The sequence below is a fragment of the Mercurialis annua genome, linkage group LG6 (genome assembly GCF_937616625.2).
Source record: "Mercurialis annua linkage group LG6, ddMerAnnu1.2, whole genome shotgun sequence".
NCBI classification, from domain to species: domain Eukaryota; kingdom Viridiplantae; phylum Streptophyta; class Magnoliopsida; order Malpighiales; family Euphorbiaceae; genus Mercurialis; species Mercurialis annua.
This window is the reverse complement of record NC_065575.1, coordinates 8,027,726-8,054,058: the sequence shown is the minus strand read 5'-3', so window position 1 is coordinate 8,054,058 and position 26,333 is coordinate 8,027,726. Positions and strand designations below refer to the sequence as shown.

At 34.3% G+C, this 26,333-nt stretch overlaps 1 protein-coding gene across 2 annotated transcripts; it reads left to right on the top strand.

Moving 5' to 3' along the window:
• Window positions 1–9,813: 9,813 nt before the first annotated feature.
• Window positions 9,814–25,560, top strand: LOC126686096 (probable phosphoinositide phosphatase SAC9). Of its 2 annotated transcripts, XM_050380124.2 has the most exons (14): window positions 9,814–9,937; window positions 10,398–10,463; window positions 11,290–11,888; window positions 12,993–13,125; window positions 13,623–14,836; window positions 15,161–15,259; window positions 15,414–15,584; window positions 16,394–16,636; window positions 17,812–18,243; window positions 19,932–20,750; window positions 21,381–21,578; window positions 22,068–22,523; window positions 22,624–22,854; window positions 24,988–25,560. In XM_050380124.2, exons 2-14 carry the CDS (start codon window positions 10,451–10,453, stop codon window positions 25,267–25,269), a joined length of 4,890 nt encoding a protein of 1,629 aa, XP_050236081.1. In that variant the 5' UTR covers window positions 9,814–9,937; window positions 10,398–10,450; the 3' UTR covers window positions 25,270–25,560. The 2 variants fall into 2 exon arrangements, with proteins under 2 accessions (XP_050236081.1, XP_050236082.1); XM_050380125.2 differs by lacking the exons at window positions 9,814–9,937; window positions 10,398–10,463 and having other exon boundaries at window positions 11,729–11,888; window positions 13,003–13,125.
• Window positions 25,561–26,333: the final 773 nt, after the last annotated feature.

Genomic DNA, 26,333 nt, shown 5'->3' with positions numbered 1-26,333 from the left:
TGTTAATCTAATCTCAATTAGACCTAATTGCGGACTCGAGAGAGCGGATTAGGCAATTTAGGAAAACTTGACCCGAACCGATGACACTACTTGACCCGATTTTCTAGGATTCGTTAGTGGCATGATTTAACAACCTCTAAACGCCTTTTTTTCCTATTGTTTTATCCCGTTTATTAATTAATTGCTTTAGTTTTTAATTGCTTCAAGTGTTAATTTCACTAGTTTTAAATTCCGTGATCATTACTATAATTCCAATTGATCGTTGCTTTCCGAATTGAATTTCCAAATACGTGTTCGCTCACTTTAAACCTCTTGTCTTCGTGGGATCGATTCCGTATTTCCGGATTACTACAAGTTAGTATTTTTGCTAACAATAAGGTTGCCAAGAAATTTGGTTCTTCATTGCCTCGTATTCTTCGATGGAGCTCTTCAAAACTTAAGGAATTGAAATATTTAAATCAAATTGTTTTCAATGTTTCAGTTTCTATTGTAAGTTTTCTTTTTTATTAATAAATTTATAGTAAGATCAGATGTTACTTGCTTTCACTTTAAATTTATTAATCTTAAATGTTTACTTTCAGCTGAAGCTTGATAATTTGCATCTGACTCACGAAGAAAAAACTGAGTTTGATTTGAAAAGTTTTTTTAAGAAGGATAAAGGGAAGTTTGTTCAAGATGATGGTGATAACATTGAAGAAGCTGAATTTATGGATGCTGAACTGTCTATTCCTCAAAGTTTTAACGGTGGCAACAATGATGATTCTTCCCTTCTCAAAATTAACAAAAAATTGAAGATTCTTTATGTAAAATAGAACGAACTTACCACTGATGTTTCATCATTAAAAATCTTTGTCCAAACAAAGTTCAATGAAGTTTGTGATAGTTTGATTGAAATGAAGGAGTTGCTAAAAAGTGAGAAAATCAATCCCTTCTCCATCATTTGGACCAAAACTAACTTCTGGTAATGGAGCTATGGTTGTTATGCTCATTACCATTTTTTGCATCTTTCTCCTTCCTCTTTTATACTCGGGGTTTGCCATGCCCCTTGCTATTGTGTTGATTATTCCTGTCTCGTTTTGTCTCTTTGTCGGCGGGCTGTTGTCTCTTCTATTATTATGATCTATCTGATTGCTTCCTAATGGGGAAAAGTTTTTGTTCTAAGCGGAAAAAATATTCAATTGCTCGGTTTGCACTAATCGGTCGTTTTCTTTCTTCAAGCTCTCACATTCATCAGTTACATATCCATATCACTCATGAAACTGGCAATATTTTTTCCTATCTCCTCCTCCAAACCTCATTTTTCTCGAGTATCTGACTAGTTTGTTATTTTATTTGATCCACATCAAGATATGTGATATGGGTGTGTTGAGCAGGATGTAAACTCGGTCTTCTAGTCTTATTATCTTATTGAAATCTGTGTGTTGCGGTGAGGGTGGTGGTCTGTTTTCTTAGGATTTGAATCTGTCAAACTGCTTGTTCAGAGAGAAGGGTGGTCTTCCTCCGGGACTCCCGTTTGCCGAGGAGGCTGCCTTCCTCATCCTCTCTTCGTCGAGATTGATATAGTTCCATGCTCGGTTCATCATCCGTGGGTAAGTTTCTACCGGATTTGTGATCACGTTGTCTCGGAAACTTTTCATAGTTGTGTTATATTTCATGGCATCGATAGTGGTACCGTTATTTAAATCTTCTATCAGAATGGCTTCCTCGTTAAACCGTGTTATAAAAAATTTCAGACTTTCCCCTGGTTTCTGGTAGCATAATTTCAAGTCACAGGATTTCTTCTTCCTCTGTATGCTCGGAGCAAAGTGTGTTTTGAATGCAATTGCTAGGTCATCGAAGTTGTTGATTGATCATTCTGTTAGAATGGTACCAAATCTAGGCAGGCCCTTTCAATGTTGTGGGGGAAAATTTGCATACAGCCGATTCAGATAAGCTTTGTACCATCATAGTGACTTGAAAACAACTCAAGTGAGTCATTGGGTCTCCCTTGCCATCGTAATGGTCCAGTGATGGCATTTTGTAACTCAATGGGAAATTTTCTTCCCCGATGGCCGCCGAGAGAAGAGATCCCAACTTCAGGTAGCTCAATTTCCTTAGTTTTTCATTTTGTCTGGCTCGGTCGAGCTCTATTCTTACTCTTTCAATGATTTCTTGATCGAGGTTCCTCTTTCTTCCAGACTTGGCGCCCGAGCTGTGCACACTTTCTTCGATCTCTACCTGTTTTGGATTTCTCCCCTCCTCTCTCGGAGAGTTATCTTCAATTTGAGTTTTGACTTCATGAGCTTTTCTCGGATGACCTGCCCGGTTCGCGGGTAGTGCTATTAGCATTTGTCTTAATAGCTGGCAATGTTCATCTTAGTTAACGGGTGTGGTATTTTCTCGTTTGTTCAATCACACGTGCACCTTAGTCCTCATGTTAAGTATCCACGTAAGGATACGTTGGTAGGGCTTGTCTTGGAAGCAGAAGAACCACTGAAACTGTGGGACGGGCCCTTCGGGTGTCCTATTTGGCCGAGTTTACTGAATAGGAAAGGGGTCGAGCTGAATAATGAGAGCCTTTTTAGCCTTTAGAAAAAGGCTCTCTGTCTCCGGGTTGGTAGAACTCTGGGGGGGTGTAGTGGTAAGGTCGGAACGTATTATGGTGAGATGGGTAATCTTTGAGGTGTTGTTTGAGTGATGGGTGGTGAGGGTGTTTTGGATTTGCTGGAAAGTGGCCATTTGGCGAGCATGGTATTCGATGTACTCTTGTATTTGTTGGTATATTGGGCTTTGCTCGGCTGGGAGCTCTAGTGGAGTGACCGTGGTAGTGTTTGTTTGGAATTGTAACTGGGTTAGGGTGATCTATTGGCCAGGTAAGAAATTTTGTCGGATCTGATGTGTCAGGGTGACGAAGTGCTGAGTTGAGGGTTTCCTGCTACTTCTGGTAGGTTCGTGAGTGAGCTTTAGGGGGCTGTCCCAGGGAGAGGTATACCCCCTTGGTATCTACTCGTGTGGCTGGCCATGCTGGGCGCGGTTTGCGGGAAGGTTACTAGGCATGAGTGGTTGTCTCTTGTGCTTTTTGATGTGGGCGTCGTATCTACTCCTCCTACGATTCTCGTTGTGTTTCCGGTGGGGTTCTCTTCTACTATTTTTTTCCCAAAGAATCTGTGAGTTAGAAAAGGGAAAACTTTCTTATTTTTCTTTCCCACAGACAGCGCCAAATGATAAATGGTATCTGGGTTGTGCGAGTCTACTGCTGCAAATCCTAACGAACAACAAAGAACACTGTTAGAAGGGTACCGGAAGGTGATAAGAAGTGAAAAGATAAGTTGAGTTTGAGAGAAAAAGAGTATTAACTTTTTTACCTACTTTTCTTTGGTCTTTTATACTATGTCTTTGTCTTTGAATTTCTGGTGTGTTGTGGCTTTGTTTGGACCGACAAACCTAATTTTGTTCTCTTTGTCTGTGCAGAGAATGTTGCTGTTGTTAGAGTACCTTCTGTCAAAATGTGTCCTTGTAATCAAGGAAGGTCTTGCTTGGTTGGCCGAGCATGTCTTCTTTGGAATGTGATATGTTATCAACTGATCTTGCTTGGTTGTCCGAGTAGGTCCTTCATGAGCTAAATGTATCTGCTCGGTTGATCCTACTCGGTTACTTTGCTCGGTGTTCTTGTGATGTGTTTATCTCGGGTGTCTTGTGGTATGGTTGTTTCAATTATCTTGTGATGTTAGCGATTTGATTATTCTGTGGCAGTCTCGGTTCTGAGGGTGAAGATAGGCTTTTTGGTGCCGTTTTTAGATTGTTCCATCTGTCTTGTTATCGAAAAAAGAAGAAAAAAATATTAGCTATGAATTTTTAAAGACCGATAAAATCTATTAAGTCGCAATGCCTATTTTACTTTCAAATTTATCACTTTATTAAGGTTTGTGGTTTCAACGTATACTATACCGTCAAAACTAGGATAAAGCAAAATGAGATATGTTGGAAAGTAATGACCCTTCTCCCCATTCATGATACCTCCTATTTTCATATTCTCCCATTATGTGTGCTTAAAACCTCGTCACCTTAATGCAACTTAACTTTTCTATGATTCTTTTTAACATCCTTGATAATATGCCAAAAAAGAGATAATAAGAAAACAATAAGTTTTGAGTTAATGATGACATAAAAGACTAACAATATTTGTATTATTTTTAATGACAATCAATAAAATATGCACACTACAAGAAAATGAGTCTTTTACGACGAACGAATTACGAAGGTAGCTTAAATCGGTCCTCATATACATATTATTAACAACATAATATATTTACTTTTTTAAAATAAACTAATATTAAATTAGAAAATAAAAGTTAACGTTTGGTCCTTATTTCTCAAACCTATAATGTTTTATGGTTTTATTTTTCAGTCTCTTTTATGCTCTCACTCTCTCGAAACGATTCTCTAAACAACAATATGTGAATTGGAATAAACTCAATTTCATTGTTATGAGTTAGAGAATGGGGTATAAAGTTTCTCTAACCTATTTTGTTTGCAAACTAAATAATCTGTAATTTATGAAAAAGACTTATTGAGTTTGAGATATCTGTTGGTGGAGATTCTATTTACGGTATTTTTTAATTTTATAATGATTAGGGAAACTTTCAACTAATTTTGTTTTTTATTTATTGTCATTTTTAATTTAGATTTTTATTTATTTTGATTCTGTTTCTGAGAGGAGTTTTGCTGAAGTAATTACATTATCAATTTTTATAGATTTTCATTCATTTATTGGAGCCATAATGCCCGAGTTAAATCCGTGTTGATGCGAGTTGCTCTCATGGGTTCTTCTGTAAGTTTTATTCGCTTATTTCTTATTCTATTTGTCATCATTTTCATCATATTTAGGTATTGTTTGGATATATGTGGATTTAAAATGACTAGAAATTTGAATGTATTTTAGTTTTGGTGTTTATGATTTATCTAATTTATTTAGTTGGATATAAGTGAATTATGAGTAGGTCATGGGTATGAACGAAGATTTGCTTGACTATAAACTATTGTACATCCTTAGACCTTAATCTACTTATGATTTACTCGAAGTTTTTTTTATCCTCATATGTATAGTTTGAACTGTAATCGAAACACATCCTAGAATTTACGCTTTTCTATCAAAATGCTACCTTTAGTTTTATTTTCTTTAAGCAAAAACTAATAATGATTTACAAATCCTTTGCTATGAAGAGCAGGGATTCTTGCTCAATTATTGTTATTTAGCATTCAATTCTCCAATATAGCTAAAAGGTGTTCAAAAATCAAGTCTAGGTCTTAGGATATTGATTTTTTTTACTTTTTTGTGTTCTCTTTGTGGATTTAAACACTTTGGATAAAATGAGGAACAAAGATGGCTTTGCATGACTTAAGTGGATGGACGTAATTTATTATTAGTTTTATATTTCTCTTCATCTTTTTCAACATTATTTCTTTTTTTCTTTACTTATGTAAACTTCATCTTTGTCAATCTATTCATGCTTGTCTTTATGTAAAGACAGTGAGTTGTGAGGGTTTGAATTGGCTTTGTTTAGAGCAATGTTTGGTATATGTCACAAATTTTAATTCATTTGGATGGGCGCTCAACTGATTGCCAACACTGCTCACACTGCCAACTAATTTCACTATTTTTAGAATCTCATGCACTCTAAGCCGAAGAGAAGCTGACTTAATATATTTTTATCTTTGCTATAAAATGTTTAATTAGTGTGTTGATGATTATATTTTTAATTTAAACTTATTACACTTATTTTTAAAGTAATATTTTGATCATTATAATAAAATAAGAAATTTGTGTCTTATCAATTCAATATTTTGAGTACATTAATTATATATATTGTTTATATGAGCTATTGATCATATTAGCTATTATGTGATCAGTGAATCGCTTTATCTGCATATAATTATATCATTTGAATAACTATTAAGATTTAGTAATGGATCCAACATGGATTCTGCATATATATAACCTAACAAGAATAAAGACATTGGATAATAAACTACTTCAAATTTCTTAGCTACCATTAATATACACCCTGTTTAGGTCTGTATTTTTACTAGTTCAATTTTTTCTCAAAATTTTATCTGTTGATAAATGCAACAACCAATTGATTTATATTATTGTTCTATTTTGTGTTTTGTTTGACAATTATACAATACTATTATTATTCTATTTTTTGGGTGCATGATTGATTTGGTTGTTTTCATGTTTAACTGTTATTTTTATTCATTTATAGGTTTGTTTTGTGGTTATTTAATCCATTGATACTATAACACCTAGTAAACGTTGGATGGTCTATTTCATGACAGACTTGATGATACATATCAAAAGAGATTTGAAATTGTTTTAGCCTATGGTTATAAAAGGGCAGAGGGGAAACATGACATTAGATGTCTATATGTTAAATGTATGAACACGTGTTTTGAAACCCGTGAAATAGTGACTGTTCATTTAAGTGTTTATGGATTATTAAAGAACTACACTTTTTAGAATTATCATGGTGAAAAAGCCGGGAAGACTCAGTTTAAAAGTGATGATGGTAGTGATATGTATTCAGAAGATGAAAGTGAGAATGAGATGCAAGAAGTTATGAATGACTTATTCCCTAATTTCAATGATTATGAATTCACTCTATATCTTAAAAAGAAACCAAATGATGAAGCGAAAAAGTTTTATAAGATGTTAAAGGATTCAAAAATTCTTATATATAAAGGTTCAAAAACTTTAACGTTATCAGCTTTAGTGAAACTACTTTGTATAAAGAGCCTATATCGATGGAGTAATGAGTCTTTCGACATGCTACTAAAGATGCTCAAAGAATATATACTTCCGAGAGGATCTACTTTGCCTATTAATATTATGATGCAAAGAAAATAATTCGTACTCTTGGCCTATCTTATCAGAAGATTGATACTTGTGTAAATGATTGCATTTTGTTTTGGAGGGATGATAAAAAAGCAAATTTTTGTAAGATTTGTGGGGCTTCAAGATGGAAGTATGACGAGCGTAGTGGCGATTGCAAGTATGTAACATTTGGTAAGAAAATAGCCATAAAGATATTACAATATTTTCTGTTTAAGGCGTCAAAGGTTGCTTATATTAAGACAAACATCTTGTTTAATGAGATGAAATTCTAATAAAACAAAAGATGATGGTGGAATTATGAGGCATCCAACTGATTCAGTCACATGGAAGCATTTTGATGAACTTCATAGTACATTTGCTTCGAATCCTCGTAATATGAGACTTGCACTTGCTAGTGATGGTTTTCAACCATTTAAAAGTTTAAGAAAATCATATAGCATATGACCAGTTATACTTGTTCCATATAATTTCCTCCTTGGATGTGCATGAAATAGTCAAATGTCATTTTTTTCAATGCTCATTTCGAGTCCTGAGGGTTTGGGAAATACAATTGACGTCTATCTTCAACCATTAATAGAAGAATTGAAAGAGTTATGGGAAATTGGAGTTTAAATGTTTAATGCATCTACAAGATGAATTTTTTTAACTGTGAGCTGCCTTATTATTGACTATTAATAATTTTCCAACGTATGGAAATTTATCTGGATGGAGTACCAAAGGGAAATTGACTTGTCCATGTTGCAATAAGGACACTCTCTATTTTTTGACTTTTGCTCCGAAGATCCTTCTTTTTCATTTTGTTGTTAAGGTGTCCATCTTCTTCCATTTTTATAGTAAGAATGCCTCTCGATGGATGGAAAGTAGAGATTGCCGTTAACTTTAATAGAGTAATTTTACATCTAATAAAAAAAAGCTTAACACATTATTTAATCTCTAAACTTTATTATTTTATTTCATGCGATCTCTAAACTAATCTTTTGTTCTATTGGATCTTTAACTATTTTTTTGTTCTATTTTACCTCTAAATTTTACCATTTTGTTTCTTGTGACCTTTGAATTAATTTCGTGTTCTATTAGATCTTTTAACTATTTTTTTGTTCTATTTAACCCCTTAACTATTCTTTTTGTCTATTGCACATTTAAATTTTTAATTTTTATCCATTTAACCTCCTCAAAAATACAACTTTTTCAACCATGTTATATCTAGAATAAATGTTTAAAAGCATATAAATTAATTTATATACAATGATATATGATTTTTTTAAAAATATATTATTTTAATAATATTTTCGTAAATTGTTGACGGCAGTATAAATTAGAAAGAAAAGGGTAGAAATAAATAAAAAAATCTAAAGTTGATCAAATAATTATATGATATTACTTCTTGAACATGTAAATGTTTTTTTACATTTTAATAATGATAAAAGGAGTTTGTCTCTTTTGGTTAACGATATTTATAAAATATATAAATTTATTATACTTTGATAATATTAAATGAACGTTTAATTTTTTTAAAAAATTATAAATTTCAGTGTGATTCGTAAATTTAACTTGAATTTTTAATTTTAGAAATTTTAAGATACCAACTTTTAATTTTTTGTAATTTTAAATTTTTCAAATCAATTACGAATCTTTTAAGTTTGTGTCTAAATTGTAAAACACGCTAAAATTTATGATTTTTAAAGCAATTAATCCTTAAATGGATTTTTAAAAATATATAAAATACATCGCTCTTTATTTTTAATATAAAAAATATACTTATATTTTTTAAAATTAATACATTGTGTGAGGTTAAATGAGTAAAAAAAAGAAGTGGTTTAGATGTTCATTGAAAAAAAAACAATTAGTTGAGGGGGTTAAATAGAACAAATTAATAGTATAGTTTGGGGGTTAAATAGAACAAAAAAAATAGTTAAAAGATCCAATGGAATAAAAAATTAATTTAGAGGTCCCATACAACAAAGTGGTAAAGTTTAGGAGTTAAATAAAACCAAAAAAATAGTTAAGAAGTCCAATAAAATAAAAAATTAATTTAGTGGTCATATGAAATAAAGTGTTAAAGTTTAGGGGTTAAATAATATATTCAGCCAATAAAAAAAATTATAATTGCTATGTCCTACTCTAAACTCTAAAGGACCACATTATTATCACCAGCTTCCTTGCAAACTTGTACGAGCACTCTCTTGGTCTCCTTTCCTTCCCCTTTCTCTCTCTGCAAATTCAGTTCTCGATGCTCAGAGAAAATGAATTAAAACGCAACAGACATTGCTCGAAACACAAGCAATTTTATTTCAGAAAAGCGAGAAATAAGGAAAGAATGAGATCCAAAAAATTTGTTTTTTTACCGCCACAATCGGTTATCGAGCAGCGGCCACACGACACCTTCACCGCCACAATCACCGTTACAATCACCTAAGTATCAAAGCAATAATCGTTCTAATAAGCGTTTTACACCGTCTTCGTCATGGTCACATTCTCACGTGACGACGGTGCGGGCCCGAGACTTGTAAAATCGTATTTTGTTTTTCAAGTTTGAAATAATTGAATTCTTGTAACTACTGAATATAATTACTTTTAGATTTACTAACAGTCATTTTATTTTCTTTTATGAAAAAATTGGTTAGTGTGTTCGACAGTTCGTTAATGATGTACTGCTTTTAAAGTTTATTTATACAACACTCTCATCAACGGCAAGTGAGACTCATTCTCTACCTTCCGTACATCGAGAGGCATTCTAACCATTAAAATGAAAGTAAAGGGACACCTTAAAAGCAAAATAAAATAGAGGGACCTTTGGAACAAAAATCGAAGAGTAGAGGGATGTGCTCATTGGTTTGGCCAAATTACAATATTATAACCGTTTCTACGTAAAGTTGAAATAGCTACAGAAATAAATCCAAAAATTAGTATCAATTAATTACAAACTTTATATTTCCGCAAAAAAAAATTAACCATCTGGACCGTACTGTATACGATTTTTCTTCTCTGTCTTTTACTTCTCTTCTTCACTTTTTTCCCCATTTAAACTTTTTTTTTCTTACGCATCTCTCCGTTTCTGATCGGGTAATTCTCAATACATTTCGAATTTAATTTCAGCTGATTAATTCAATTTTGTCCTCAATTGTTAGAAATAATTTGCTTTCAATCCTTTTTTCGATGTAAAAATGAATTGAAATTGAGATCGCAAAGTATAATTTGCAATTTTAATGGTTGTTGTAGTAGTTGTTCAGTTGAGATCTTAGCATTTAGAAGCTGTTGATTTAAATTTTTAGAGGATAAGCTTTTAAATTAAGTGTATGGAAAAAATCTCTAATATTTATTGCTTGTTGCATTAAGTAATTGTTCTTGAATAAATGTGTTTTTTTAGGTTAGGTTTAAATAAGAAATCTGTAAGCTTCAAATTAGCTCAAGTGTTCTGCATTATATTGTTTTTAGCTTTCTTATTAATTTTCTCGATGAATTTCCGCGTTTTTCCTTTTTCAGTTCTGTTATGCTGTTGATTGTTTGTTTATTTTGATTGCAGATGCTGAAAGAATCACATCTGAGTAGCTGCTAATTAGACTTCATCGAGTGCGCATGGAATCACCCGGTGAGTATCGTTTTATGTGTTTCCTGTCTTATTGTATAGCAGACTCTTGTATTTAATTTTATGGAATTTGTGGGGAAAATGCAATATACGGAGAATGTTCAATTTTATTATGGCATGCGTTAATCAATAATCTGATGATTTAGTACAGAGATAGACTTGATCATAATGGGATTGGGTCGAATTTGTAAAGTTGATGTTATGAGCTAAGATAAGTAGTATTTCGTTGATCTTGTTATTGGGAACTATAATATGGTTTCATAAATTGTGCAAATCTAAATAGGTTTTTGATGATAGTTTCTTGCCCCTTCCCTTGGTCAAAGTTGTGGCAATGGATTTACGTTGGTAGGTATAAAGAGGTTGTTAATGATAGTTCCCGCAAACACAGTAGAGTTGCTTTAGCAATTTCTCATGCTTGCTAGTCTAAGTAAGATAATTGTGTGTTGGGTCTGACTATTTGCTTGGCTAGATGTGACTTTATGCTGAGGTCATTAATTTACCTTTTCAATTATCTCATTAATAAATATTTATATTGGTAATAGAGAAAATATTGGATTCTGGTCCTGGCTTCTGGTATACTATGTCTGTCTCAAAATGCAGTAGGCTAAAACAGTAACATTGCTTAAAACATTGTGATTCTTTTCATATCATTTTGTATCCTTTGCTATTACCAGTGAAGTTTGCCATTCCCTTATTGTTTTATAAGCATTGCCAGTGGGAAAATAGTTTGTATTCTTCATTACTGCTAAACTGAAAGATAATTTTTCTCGTCTCATTGTCTGTTGTGCTGTTCATAAATATCTTTTCTTTTTTCTGTATTTTTATGCAGTTGGTGATTCAAGACACACATCTATTGTTGTTGTGACATTAGATTCTGGTGAAGTACACATTATTGCCAGCTTGTCTTCCAGGACTGACACTCAGGTCATACATATTGACCCAACAACAGGGGCACTTCGGTACAGTGGAAAGCTGGGACTTGATGTCTTCAAATCTGATGATGAGGCTTTAGATTATATAACAAATGGATCCAAGTGGTCATGTAAGAGTACAACTTATGCAAGGGCAATTTTAGGTTATGCTTCCCTAGGAAGCTATGGGTTACTTCTTGTAGCTACCAAGTTGACTGCTAGCATTCCAAATTTGCCTGGTGGAGGTTGTGTTTATACAGTAGCAGAGAGCCAATGGATCAAAATATCTCTTCAAAATCCTGAGCAGCAGGGCAAAGGAGAAATAAAGAATATTCAAGAGTTAACTGAGCTTGATATTGATGGGAAGCACTATTTTTGTGAGACGAGGGACATAACTCGCGCTTTTCCAAGCCCCAGCCATGTACAAAAGCCGGATGATGAATTTGTTTGGAATGGATGGTTTTCAGCATCCTTCAAACACATCGGGCTTCCGCTGCATTGTGTTACTCTTCTGCAGGTTTTGCTTTACATTTAGTATCTTTGCACTGCTTATCTTAGTCCTAATGCTTTCAAAATGTCATTTGCAATTGAAGGATATTTTATCTTATTCTCGATGCTTGCTTTGTAGCTCAGTATTTTCTGTCATATGGTTGCATGTGCATGTATGTATCTTGCACAGAATGTGTGAGCACGCAGAGATTTGATCTTAATAAAGTTAAAGAAACTTATTAGATGGAAGTTGTATGTACAAGTGAGCTAACTTGCTAGTTTAGGCCTATCTGTGGGGATGGAAATATTTTGCCTGAGGCCATTTGGCAGTCTTCTATATGAAGAACCAATATCATTTTATTACTCATCGCCTGTGCTCCAGTGGAGAGTCCAACTGTGGATGTAGGATTTTAAAAAGTAGGAGGATATCTTTTTGAAACAGTTAAATCTAATTTCTTATATCGTCAAAGGTTAACGGTGTTTCGACAGAGGTGAGGCATGCTAGCTATGAAGGAATTAGAACAGGTCTCAACTGCTTATTTGAGAATATTCATATTCAATCTCTTATGTCATGATCACTCGCTGGTTATACTGCTGATAGTTGAGATTCTTGATGGTATCATCCAGTAGGAACCAATCCAGGTTGTGTGAACTTTTGATTCATGAAATGACACATTAACCATTGGATTTATACTAAATGTGTATTAATCATTGGATTAAACTATCTGTACAAAGTTTGGCTTCATTTAAGTTGCTGCAATTGTAGATTTCTCTTTTAAGTCTTTTATGTCAACAACAGTAATTATAAGATGTTAAGATTTATATCTGCCTCTTATCCTGGTGCATATTTTTCAGGATTTATCTGCAGGGAAATCTTATCTAATCTTAATAAAATAGAAAAATATTGCAGTTAACATTTAATAATGCTTTTTGCTTCTTTTTGCGTGATATCGATGCATCGGGCTTTGCATGCTTAATGTTCTATTTTACCTATGTTCGCCTTTCCTCATCATGCATGTTTTCTGGGATTTAATTCTCTCTGCAATCTTATTTTATTACCAAAATAGAAAAATATAGTGGTTAAGATAGAAATTATACATTTTGATTTAGTGTGCTTGATATTAATGTATAGGGCTTTGCAGAATGTCGAAGTTTTGGGAGCTTGGGCCAGTTAGAAGGGATGGTTGCTCTTACGGCTCGTCGTAGTAGGCTGCATCCTGGTACCCGATACTTGGCTAGGGGGCTAAATTCATGTTTTAGCACAGGTTAGAGAATTCCGTAACATACACTTGAAAAATAATCTATTGCTTTTCTTGTTGCCATTCTCATATTTCAAATTTAGATGATCATAGTTGTGGTATTTTGATTCTGCTTTTGCACATATTTTAGCTTCCTAAGTTTTAGCATATAGTGAGAGGTTTAAAGATTCACAACCTTTAAACATATAAGGAGTTCCTTAAACATTTTTGTAAAAATATTTCATAATGCCTTATGAGTTGGTTCTCAGATACATGTATATTTTTTTGCTAATACTTTTATGCTGAGAGCATTATTATTAGTTGGCTCTCTTGGTCACAAATAGCGTTCATTTATCTGTTTTTCCTTTTTGAAATTTGTTTCCATCCTATGGCATTGATATTGTTTTGAACTGTATAGCATTGATATCACATTGTTCATCTCTTATTGTCGCCTCTATCTGTTCTCATTTACTTGTGTTTTTTAAGTAAGTTTTGCTGAACTTATGAAGCACATACGTAAACAGGAAATGAAGTGGAGTGTGAGCAACTTGTATGGGTACCTAAAAGGACAGGTCAAAGTGTTCCTTTCAACACATACATTTGGCGAAGGGGTACTATTCCAATCTGGTGGGGTGCAGAACTAAAGATGACTGCAGCAGAGGCAGAGATTTATGTATCGGATAGAGATCCTTATAAAGGAAGCTCACAGTATTATCAGAGGTTGAGTAAACGATACGATGCTCGAAGTTTTGATGCAACTTATGGGGAAAATCAGAAGAGAAAAGCTTTTGTCCCTATTGTATGCATTAACCTGCTAAGAAATGCAGAAGGGAAGTCAGAATCTCTTCTAGTTCAGCATTTTGAGGAATCCATAAACTATGTAAGATCAACTGGAAAACTTCCTTATACTCGAGTGCACTTGATAAACTATGACTGGCATGCTAGTGTAAAACTAAAGGGTGAGCAGCAAACAATTGAGGGACTGTGGAGACTTCTGAAAGCACCCACCATGGCTATAGCCATTTCTGAGGGGGACTATTTACCTTCACAGCATCGGCTAAATGATTGCAGAGGTCAAATCATATATAATGATGATTTGGCTGGTGCCTTCTGCTTAAGATCACATCAAAATGGAGTTATACGCTTTAACTGTGCGGATTCTCTAGATAGAACCAATGCTGCTAGTTATTTTGGTGCTCTTCAGGTTTTTGTGGAACAATGTAGGAGATTGGGCATATCACTTGATAGTGATTTGGGATATGGCTATCAGTCGGTTGATAACTATAGTGGATATAGTGCTCCATTACCACCTGGCTGGGAGAAACGATCTGATGCTGTAACAGGGAAAACATACTACATTGATCATAACACTCGGGCTACAACATGGAATCACCCTTGCCCCGATAAACCTTGGAAGAGATTTGATATGACATTTGAGGAGTTCAAGCGGTCAACCATTCTGTCTCCTGTCTCTCAGTTAGCTGATGTTTTTCTTCTTGCTGGCGATATCCATGCTACACTTTATACTGGCTCTAAAGCTATGCATAGCCAAATTCTTAGCATATTCAATGAAGCAGGAAAGTTTAAACAATTTTCTGCTGCTCAGAATGTGAAAATTACTTTACAAAGAAGGTATAAAAATGTAATTGTGGATAGCTCTCGTCAGAAGCAGTTAGAAGTGTTTCTTGGCATGAGACTGTTCAGGCATCTTCCATCAATTCCAATTCAACCGTTAAATGTATGGATTTTTTTTTTGGCTTTCTTATATCATCACAACTGTATATATGTATTCTCTCTTTATTTGCTCATATCTTTATGGTTCTGTTTTAGCATTTCAATCTGCCACTGATAACTAGTTAGTTTGGTTGCCTTAATTTGTTTGTTGTACTTCTCAAATTGTATTTCTGGCTCTGGGACACAAGGGCAGTTGTCAATAGATTTCTCATTCTATCTCAAAATGTCGGGTTCTGTATTGAAGATCTTCTAATTGAGGACCTATTTAACTTAAAAAGGTGTTGTTAAGGATGATTCGATTTGTAATATCTGTCGTCAACTTTTACAGGTACCTTCTCGACCGTCAGCTTTCTTTCTAAAGCCTGTTGCTAACACGTTTCCAAGCGGATCCAGTCTTCTGAGCTATAAAAGAAAAGATCTCATATGGGTATTACAATTCTCTTCCATTTTCTTCCTGTCGTTTGCAAATTGATGTCAATTGCAAGTTTGCAACTACTTAAAGCTTCATTTGGTTCAGATCTTACTGTGCTTTTCATGTTGAATTTTGTAAGTTCGATATTATTCATTGTTTTGTCTAACAGGTATGTCCACAAGCTACTGATGTGGTTGAACTTTTTATCTATCTTGGTGAGCCGTGTCATGTATGTCAGCTTCTTCTAACTGTATCTCATGGGGCAGATGATTCAACTTATCCATCAACTGTTGATGTGAGGACAGGACGTTCCCTAGACGGGCTTAAACTTGTTGTGGAGGTCTGTATTGTCTCTTTCTGCAGCTTGCCCTAAAAATTACGTGCACAGATGCTTCTTGAAGATTTTCTTGGGACAAAAAACTTGAATCCTTCTTGTGGAGGTTAAGGGGGTTAGCTTGAAATATAACATTGCTTTTTGTTTAAAATGAAAATAATACATTGTCTTTTCTGTTATGCGTTCTCCTACCTATTTTTCCTTTAGACTTGGATATAACCGTGACAAGAATGATACACTTTCTTTTTCCCCAACCGGTCACACTATTTGAAACCTCTACTTGCTTGGAAGAGGAAGAGATGGGGTGGGGGAAAACTAAAGTGCCTATCATTGTCAAGGGGTTCCTTGATTGCAACCTGCCCCTTTGGGAAGTGTTCTGATATTAGTTTACCTTTTCAAACTTGACGATGGTAACTGCTATCTGAGGTTTGGGGCGATGTTAGCTATATTTCAAGCTTGTGGAAATCAAAATCCATTTAAGGATGCTTAACAGAAATGGGTTTTAACAACAATCTAAAATTCATCTAGTTTGTTTCATTTGTGTTTTTTGTGCTTTTCCTTACACTCATTGTACAGTAATTGCTCCTTCCAACAAAGCTTTCGTATCTTAAAGCAACAAGTAAAAACACACTTTGGAATGTTAATAGATTTACTAGATATGTCATATTTGGTGTATGTGTTAACTATACTAGCCAAAAGAAATAGGGAGTTCGTTTATATGTATATTAGGTTAAGAAAAACAGAAGTATCCATGAACACAACAGGCACAAAAACAATCTCTTACAGCTGCTAGTTTTCTCTAAACTTGTTTACAGGGTGCTTCAATACCTCAGTGTGCAAATGGGACAAACCTTTTGATACCATTATCAGGACCAATTAACGCTGAGGACATGGCCATCACTGGAGCTGGTGCACGTCTCCATACACAAAATCCAACCACCCTTCCGCTATTGTATGAGTTTGAAGAAGTAGAGGGAGAATTGGACTTCCTTACACGCATAGTAGCAATTACATTTTATCCTGCTGTGTCTGGAAGAAGTCCGATGACTCTTGGCGAGGTAAAGATCATTTTTTTGAAAATGGTAGTCAATGCATCTGTTCATGGTGAAACATGGTAAAACAATGTTACGATGATCTGTATGTTTTCTTTTCAACATGTATGTTCTTCTAAATGCATTTACCTTGACTCTGAGTGGACAGGCAATACAGAAAGTATAATCTATTTGTATGTAATACTATTCAGAACATAATTTTGAAGATTCAATTTAATTGAATCTATCATTATGCACAGTACTATTTGAATTTTTTATTTTCTACTCTATATATTGCTACTCGGTAGTGATGAATGCAAATGCTAGAACATCAAATAAACATGCCAATTTCTTTAGAGTTTGCACCTAGGGGTAGTGCGTCTCTACAGAGATTGATGGAGTAGGATCACTTGTTAGTATCCGTTAGCTTTAGAAAATAGTTATATTGTGGAGTTGGGTACATTAATTGTTCTGGGTATTTGGGCGTTTGACCAACAAATAGGGTCACAGATTAATTTGGTAATGTATCTATTTAAGTGTCTTTGTGACGCTTTTATGTGAATCTATATATGTTGATAAAAAATTGAAGTTGAAGTTTAAAGGTATTGTTTTTTCCCTTTCTATCTTCATTCTCTGCCATGTTCCCTTATCATTGGATATGTTGGAATTAGTTAACATTAGCAACAAAGAGATGTAGTGATGAGTCTAAACGGTTAACTGGTTATTAAAGCTTTCTTGGTAACATTCAAGTTTGAATGGCTGATCGACTTGGGGATGATGCACGTATTTGAAATATAATTTTAAGCTTAGGATTTTATTTTGAAATATCTTAAGCTTTGTGCTTCAATGATCACTGACATGTTTACTTGATTTCGACTGTATAATGAAACTTGAAGATGCCTTTCATTTTCTTATTTATATGTAAAATTTAGGATTTAAATTGCTTAAGGAAATTTTGGTGGCAGTATGAGTCTTGCAAAGTGCTTCTCAATTTGCATGCTTTTTCCCTCCATATCCTTCATGTGTTATGTCATTCATCTCAAGGTTTCTGCTTCTGCCTTGCTTGAGAAAAGATCATTAATTTTTTATTAATCTTTAGACTTGTTTTGTTTTTTTATTTACCTTTTTTATTAAGTTTTCTGGGAAGATGGTTTTGCATTATTTCTTTGTGTGTAATGACATCAGGTTGCACTTTGAAACAGATAGAGATTCTTGGAGTTTCTCTTCCATGGAGTAGCATATATAATAATGAAGGTTCTGGTTCAAGAATAGTGGAACTTTCCAAAAAATGTCTCAAGGAAACTAATCCATTCTTGTCTAGCATGGACAGTAATCCATTTTCTGGCACTTCTTCATCTGCTGAAACTGCGGCACCACAAATGCAACAAAGGGCTTCTTCAGACTGGCTTGACCTTTTAACAGGAGGGGATGCAGTCTCTGAGCCAATTTCCCATCCACTAGCACAAAATAGTGTCCAAGATGGAAGTGACTTGCTTGATTTCTTGGACAATGCTGTTGTTGAATTTCATGGTGCTCCAACTGATAAGCAATCCTCTTTATCGCAAGAGGCAAAGCCTGCAGACAGTGCTCGGAAATATATAAATTGTTTAAAAGCCCTTGCAGGGCCAAAAATGGTACGATGTCCCTTCTTTTTCTGTATTATAATATTGTTGCTTGCCTTATCATAATATGTTTGCATTCATCGTGTTACTCTTTAAATTCCTTAAGCCAATTTTTTTTTAGTTTTGATATTCATCAATGCGGATAATCTCAGTTAGAAATGCTTCAGTTATTCCTTTTCGCTTTGGATTGATGGTAAAGTACAGTCTGGTGTGTTCATCCTACTTTTGATGCTGTATGTAGCTGCTTAAAGTATTTAACAACAAACGGCCATTAATTTTGGTAAAGACAGTCTAAAAAACTAAGCGGACGGATGTACAGATTATCAAGACTATCATGATATAGTGGTATCCCTATTTTGGGACCCTGCTAATTGGGAGCTAGAGAAAGGAGAAGAAATAGAATTACTCTCAAGATATTTGGGCTTATCTGATCGAACACCAGTTCATAAACTTGAGCTATAGGAGGGCCGAGTTTAAACAGCATGCAAAACAACTCCAACCTGCACTGTTTGATGCACATTGAGAGTTCTAAATAGAAATTTATTACTTAATTATGGAGTTAATAAGTTATTCACGAAGTTTAGATTTGGTGCTGTTTCGGAACATTAGAAGTTATTTTAATTGTATCCTATGAATTTCTATTTAATATTTTCTTAGTTTAGGAAATCTTAGCATAATAACAGTTTGGTCTTGTTATTAATCTTCTATAAATCTATATTGTTGGCCTTGAAAGCTTTAAGAACTGAGTTGTATCTAGAGAGTAGAGACTAATAAAACTACAACTATATTGTTTTAAATTTTGCAATTCATTTTCCAAGCCCTAGGTCTAATGTGATTGCTTTTGACCCTTTAGGTTTCTGGAAGATAATGGTTAAGAATTTAGATCATAGAGGGTTCGAAGAGGCACAAGGGTTGGTATGAACTACTTGATAGAATATTGTTACGAGTATTAGAATGTTATCGATGAAGAAATAAGAGCTCAATACAATAACTTCTAGGGTATAGAGAGGGAGGTGAATGAAAACATTAGTGAAACGTACCTATGTGAGACTTACAAATTGTTGATGAAGGTATTATAACACTTTTCTTGTCTTGCAAGAAATTAGACAATGCATGGGTAAATGCCACAAAGGGTACCTAAACACAAGCTTTTAAGGATAACCACTTGATTTCAGTAACCAAAGAACCATTAGAATTATAAAAATTACTGAACTTCATCATTTTTCTTGTAGTTCTTTATTCTATGAGAAAAGGACTGTAATTTTCCCCTAAGAAGCACATATGCTGATTTTGAGAGACAACTTTTAGCATTTTGTACCAGTTTTTACTGAGATATTTAAAAGAATATTTTGTATGCTGTTCAAGTAAGATGGAAGCAATTCTTCAAAATATTTGATTTTGTATTTTCAGAGTTCTAATATCATGTGTTTTAAGATATTTTTGCATTTGACCATTTTGGGTGTATATTAATCTTTTCCTTAGCTGTTGTACATTACTTAGATTGTGCTTCACTAGCAATGCTTTGAAATTACATTACATTTGGTGAGATGCTTGGCACTTTCGTTCTATATTGTGGTTTTAAGTCGTTATCATATGTTTGATCTTTGTTTTTTGAGCTGATTAGGGAAGAATAGTAGATTAATTTTTATTTGTTAAGTCAATAAAGTGGGAAACTTTATTTAAGCTGTTCATCTTTGCAGACACGAAAGCTAGACTTTGCAGAAGCCATGAAACTTGAAATTGAAAGGCTCCTTCTGAATCTTTCGGCTGCTGGAAGGGATAGAGCTTTGTTGTCTGTTGGGGTTGATCCTGCTACATTAAATCCAAATGTATTAATTGATGATTCATACATGGGAAGATTGTGCAGAGTTGCAAACAACCTTGCTTTACTTGGACAAGCTTCACTTGAGGATAAAATTAATGGTGCTATTGGTCTTGGGTCTATTGATGATAATGTTATAGATTTTTGGAATGTTACTAGAATTGGGGAAAGTTGTTCTGGTGGCATGTGCGAGGTGCATGCTGAATCAAAGGCACCAGTGCGTGCATCCTCTGCGACGTCCTCTGCTGGAGTTTCAGAATCTATCTTGCTCTGCTCTGAATGTGAAAGAAAGGTTTGTAGAGTTTGTTGTGCTGGAAGAGGAGCTCTTTTGCTTGTGAGGGATGGTACAAATTATAATGGTCAAGCAAGTCAGGGTGGGTCAAGCCATGGCAGCCAACTTGATAGCCCCTTTAGTCGTTCCTTGGCACTGGATAGTGTTATTTGTAAAAGATGCTGCCGTGATATTGTCCTTGATGCATTAATCTTGGACAACTTGAGAGTCTTGATTAGTGGACGAAGAAAAGAATGTGCAGACAGTGCTGCGTGTAAAGCTTTGGATCATGTTATAGGATCTTCCTTGAGCAGTGTTTATGAAAAAGATCAGTCTTCTGATAGTCAACGAACTGTTAAGGTCCAACGGTTACTTTCTGGTCAAGAGTCACTAGCAGAATTTCCGTTGGCTAGCTTCTTACACTCGGTATGGTCTTGCCTTGTTTAAATTTTATGTTCGTCATAAATTTATTTCTTGGGTATTTCTAAGTAGATGGATCTTCCAAAATTATTTGGCCAAAATATTGTTTCTATTTAGAATAAAAGGAAATTTTTGTAATGGTCTTAAAGTTAATGTACTCCAATTTATTGCTATTATGCTTCGTATGCATTCAAATTTATCATCCAGTTTCTTTTAATTTATAGTATTTTCCCTCCAAAGTTGTATTTTTTTCATTTGATAAACTGTGAGGAAATGAAAGAGGTAATATCCTGTCAATATGCTTGTGGTGTATTGTCAATATGAACGGGTTAGCCTTTATTAGCTGGCTCTACGGATTATCAGTCTAGTTTGCAATTCATGTTTATGAGACATGCATCCTTGATTCTCAGTGCTTTTGCAGAGAATCAATCATACTCTTAGGATATTAGCAATGTCAATCAACTGTATATTGGAAGTTGTACTTGGCTGAGGCAGTAGCCATGGAACTAACTGAATTTGTTCAATAATCATTTCTCAACTATTTTATAATATATTTTGTACTTGACATGGTTTATATATTGCAAATGTAGACTTTGGAATATTTACTTGATGTTTGACAATGCACTGTAATTGTAGGTTGAAACGGCAAAAGATTCAGCACCATTCTTCTCATTACTTGCCCCGCTAGATTCAGGGTCATGGCTTTCATACTGGAAAGCTCCGCCTACTGTCAATTCTGTTGAATTTGTTATTGTTCTCAGTACCCTCTCTGATGTGAGCGGAGTTATTTTGCTTGTTAGTTCATGTGGCTATTCTGCTGCTGATGCTCCTACTGTACGTCCACATCTCCCTTCATTAAGTTTCTTTCTTAATTAATACATCTTGTAGAAGTTAAATGGTTCATATATTCTGGATTTAGCATGGTAGGTACATGTATGTCAGCATCTAAATAAGTATTGAAGTTCTTGGATTTTTAGAAATGCCATTATTTGTTACATTATTTTTAAACAGTAAGGACTCTCTTTATCATTTTATCCTAAATGTGAATGATTAAGTTCCAGTTTGAGCTTGAAGTCAATCTTTATGGCTCTAGTATTCAAGATCTACAGACTGAATTGGCTCTCTTTATTATGTCTTTTTTAAGGATTGTACTAGGACATTGGCTGTTTTAAGTTTATGGTTTTCTCTCCTTGCTTATTCTTGGTTCTGTATTAGCTTTGTTTGCAGTTATCTTATCAATTTTTTTAAATTTTTAATTCATTAGTTATGTTAGAATTGTGTTTACCTGTTCTCTGATGATTTTCCTTTGATTGCTTCTGACAGGTTCAAATCTGGGCAAGCAATAAAATACAGAAGGAAGACAGGTCAAGCATGGGAAAATGGGACGTTCAATCCCTGACTCGATCTTCTTCAGAAATATCTGGTCCAGAAAAGTCGGGTAGAGATGATAAAGTACCTAGGCACATAAAATTTTCCTTCAAAAATTCTGTGAGATGTCGAATCATTTGGATAACTCTACGTCTACAGCGACCTGGATCCAGTTCTGTTAATTTTGAGAATGATTTGAATCTTCTATCACTTGATGAAAACCCTTTTGCACAAGTGAATCGGCGTGCTTCTTTTGGTGGATCAGTTGAAAATGATCCATGTCTACATGCTAGAAGGATTTTAGTGGTTGGGAGTCCAGTTAATAAAGAGATGGGACTTACATCACAAGGCTCTGACCAGATGAATTTTAACAGCTGGCTTGAAAGGGCTCCACAATTGAGCAGATTCAAGGTATAAGACGTCATGAGCTAGTTCTTACATCATATCACAACTAACAATTCTATTCGACTTCTAAAATATATATTTGTTTTCTTTGTCACAAATCTTTCAGGTTCCAATCGAGGTTGAGAGGCTGATGGACAATGATCTTGTCTTGGAACAATTTTTGCCACCTGCTTCTCCTATGGTTGCCGGATTTCGCCTTGATGCTTTCACTGCCATTAAGCCTCGAGTTACTCATTCTCCATCTTCAAATGTAGATTTATGGGATGCATCTGTAACGTTTTTAGAAGACAGGCATATCTCGCCAGCTGTGCTGTATATACAAGTTTTGGCACTGCAGGTACTATTACTCAGACCCAAACTAAAACACTATTGCTAGTGCTGCAACCGGTTGGAAGTGTGAATTCTGTTTAATATGACTTCTATGGGAAGTGTTAAGATAAACCTACTGTGCAAGCCTCACCCAACAGCTTGAGCTATTGGGTGAAATGGTTATTTGACATGGTACTCCTTCCGTCTCAATAGAGTTGTCCACTTTGAGAAATTTTTTTGTCCCAAAATTCTTGTCCACTTTCAAAAAGTAACTAATTTTTACACCCAATTTTCCTATATTATCCCTATTTAAAATCTACTAATGAGTAAATTGAAAGTAAATTGCAAGTGGACCCTATATTAAATAAGGGTATGACAATAAAAGTGAGGAAAATTTTACAAAATCCATAAACAATAATTGCTTTTCTTAAACTGTGTGATAAAGGTAAAGTGGACAACTCTATTGGGACGGAGGGAGTATTAGAGCTTCTATGACCAAAAGGTGCAGAGTTCGATCCTAGTCAACCCTCATTTAGTTAATTATTAAAACAAAATGAGCATAAGGTGAGATGGCCATGTGTGCTTGTTTGTTCACGCTTCAAGCTCAGTGAGCATGAAGCGTGTGACGGTGTATTAAGATATAACTATTGTTAAAGTCTCACCAACAGCTTAAGCTATTGGGTGAAATGGTTATTTGACAAGATGGAAATAACGTTTCTCACTTTACACACACAATCCACCACATTGATGGTGGTTAGGTGCCTGCCCATTCTTATTAAATGACAGATTAACTTTTTCTAGCCAGTGTTCATATGGTATGCTATAATTAAAACTAGGGCTATTTATGAAACATAATATATAGCTTAACCCAAAATTCAGGGAATAAAAAACAATCCATTGTGTGGGATAACGTGGTTGACTAGTTAAAGTTAACTATGGTTAAGATTTATGAACCCGACCAATCAGTTCAGCTCATGGTTCTTAGGCTATATTTGCTTCATAGATTTGATGAGGAATAGAATGGAAATTCCCTTTGGAATAGCTATTCCTTGCTTTGGTTCAAACTTTAGACTAATAGTAACTCCACGGAATATTCTCTCAAAAACTAAACCATAGCTATTTTATTCCATATGTATTTTATAATTCTATTACATTAACCAAATAATAACACAGTCTTAGCCCAATGATGCATCTTGTGGAGTAGCCTCCTTTCTAGTAGAAGGCTGTCCCTCTTTGGCTAACTCTTCATGTGGGATTGTAGAAAGGTGTTGCTGTCCAGCCATTGTTTATCTACATGGATGTGATGAATGGCAAACCATAATTTGTGTCTATGCTACTTTGTTTGGGTGTTTGATATTTGCTCAAATTTTTAATATGCAAGCCTACTAGTTTGTTGGTTTTTTGGGCATGACATGTATCACTGTTTGCATTTTGCTTTAAATAGAATTTAGATCTCCTAGTCTGTTTATCTGCCTGATATGGCTCACTTTCTCTAAGAAAAAAATTGAAACAGGATAAAAGAAAATTATTTGGTCAGAAATAAGAATAGAGGTGTTCATTCCCCATAATGATTTTCTCTGCACACAAAAGAAATTAGTGAAAAATAGCAGGGACATTTCATTCAATCAACGTTTTCCATTTCGGAAACGTGTCGAAAACTTGGCGTTTCAGCCACGAAAATACATTTTTAACATAGGAAATCTAAAATAACATTGTTTTGTATCCCGTTTCTTGTTTCCGTGTCGGTGTCGGTGCTACCCACTGAAAATTTGTTCCGCAGATAAGATAGCAGAACCAATATGAAAGTTCAAAATTTAAATGCCTAATGAAAGTGCATGGTAGCTACAAGATGATTCTAAACTGCTTCTCTATTCATCCATAGATGTACATACAATACAATTGACAAATTCTTGTATTGGCGACTTCGAGACTGGTTTTAAGCATATGCTGCCTGTTTAATTGATTACAGTCTTAAGTTTCAGTTTCAGATGGAAGGGCTGAACACCTTAAAGTGAAAGCCACTTTAAAATAAAAATTTGGGACTTGCTATTTTTCTAAAATGACTAATAAATAATATAAACCTTAAGTCCTGTCGCTGTGCAATCATCTATCTTTATTCTTCAACTCCTTTTCACATCTATGATTCTACAATTTTTTACAGGAACCACACAGCATGGTAACTATTGGTGAATACCGGTTGCCAGAAGCTAAGGGTGGAACTGTTATGTACTTCGACTTCCCCAGACAAATACAAAGCCGCAGAGTTGTATTCAAGCTTCTCGGGGATGTTACGATGTTTACAGATGACCCAGCAGAACAAGATGATTCTGGATTAAGAGGCCTACCATTGGCGGTAGGGTTATCTTTGTCAAACAGGGTTAAGTTATACTACTATGCTGATCCTTATGAACTTGGAAAATGGGCTAGCCTTTCTGCAATTTGATTGTCGTTTTTTACACGAGAAAAGAGGTGTCGACTTCGGGAATTGGTTGGTATTTCTTGCGGATGCCATTCTTTATTTTTATTTTAAATCAAATGTTCCCTTTCTCATTCGTGTGCGGTGTTGTTGTACAGTAGGTAAGTGGAATTGTTAATTTCATTGATGGAATAATTTTAATGGTGTCAAAATATCAGCATACCTCTTCCATTTAAGAGAAATTTTGTAAAAAGTTCGGCAATTCTTTGCTTAGAATTTTCACACGTCTTTTTATAATACATCGACGATCTGTGGTTCTCCCTGCTTTTTTTTTTAATTACCAGACTGGATTCGTAGGTGTATTTGTAGGAAATATATTATCTTGTCAACGAAATGAAACAATTATCTTAGGAGATTTTTTGACCCATTCATTACGCTAAAATAATAAACTGAGGTCGGAAGGAGGCAACTGAAATGATATCCTGATAAAGTAATGCTACACTCTTTCAACGTAGAAAAGCTTTGAGGAAGAAGATCTATGTAAAAGTATGTACCTTGTAGTTATACTTGTTAGATAGTTCACTGAGAATGCTGTAAGAAATGAGATGTTGATACACGTCGAAGTGATGATTATGTTGTCTAAACTTTTTTTAATTGTTTGCTAATAAGTTTTGTGAAAGTGCTTTTGTAAAAGTTTTGTTTATTTGAATTCTAAAAACTGGTGTTTGAGAAAAATTGGTAAATAAGTTCTTAGAAAGCAACCATAAGGACATCTTCAAGGGGAGTCATCTAATTTCTTTCACCATTTTTCAATTTGGTGAATTTTCACCAAATTCACTTCAATATGAGTTATCAATTTCTTCACCCGAAAATATATTTTTTACTTTTTAATATTTTAATCATTTTTAATTCTTAACATTTTATACATTTTTTTACCAATTACACCCACAAACTTATTTATACTCATATTCGTCTGAATTCTATAGTATTATTTGTATTTTTAAAAATAAAACGCTATTAATTTTTTTAATTATAAAATCTTATATTATTTAAAACTTAATTTATATTAAAATTACTTAAAATAAGTATTA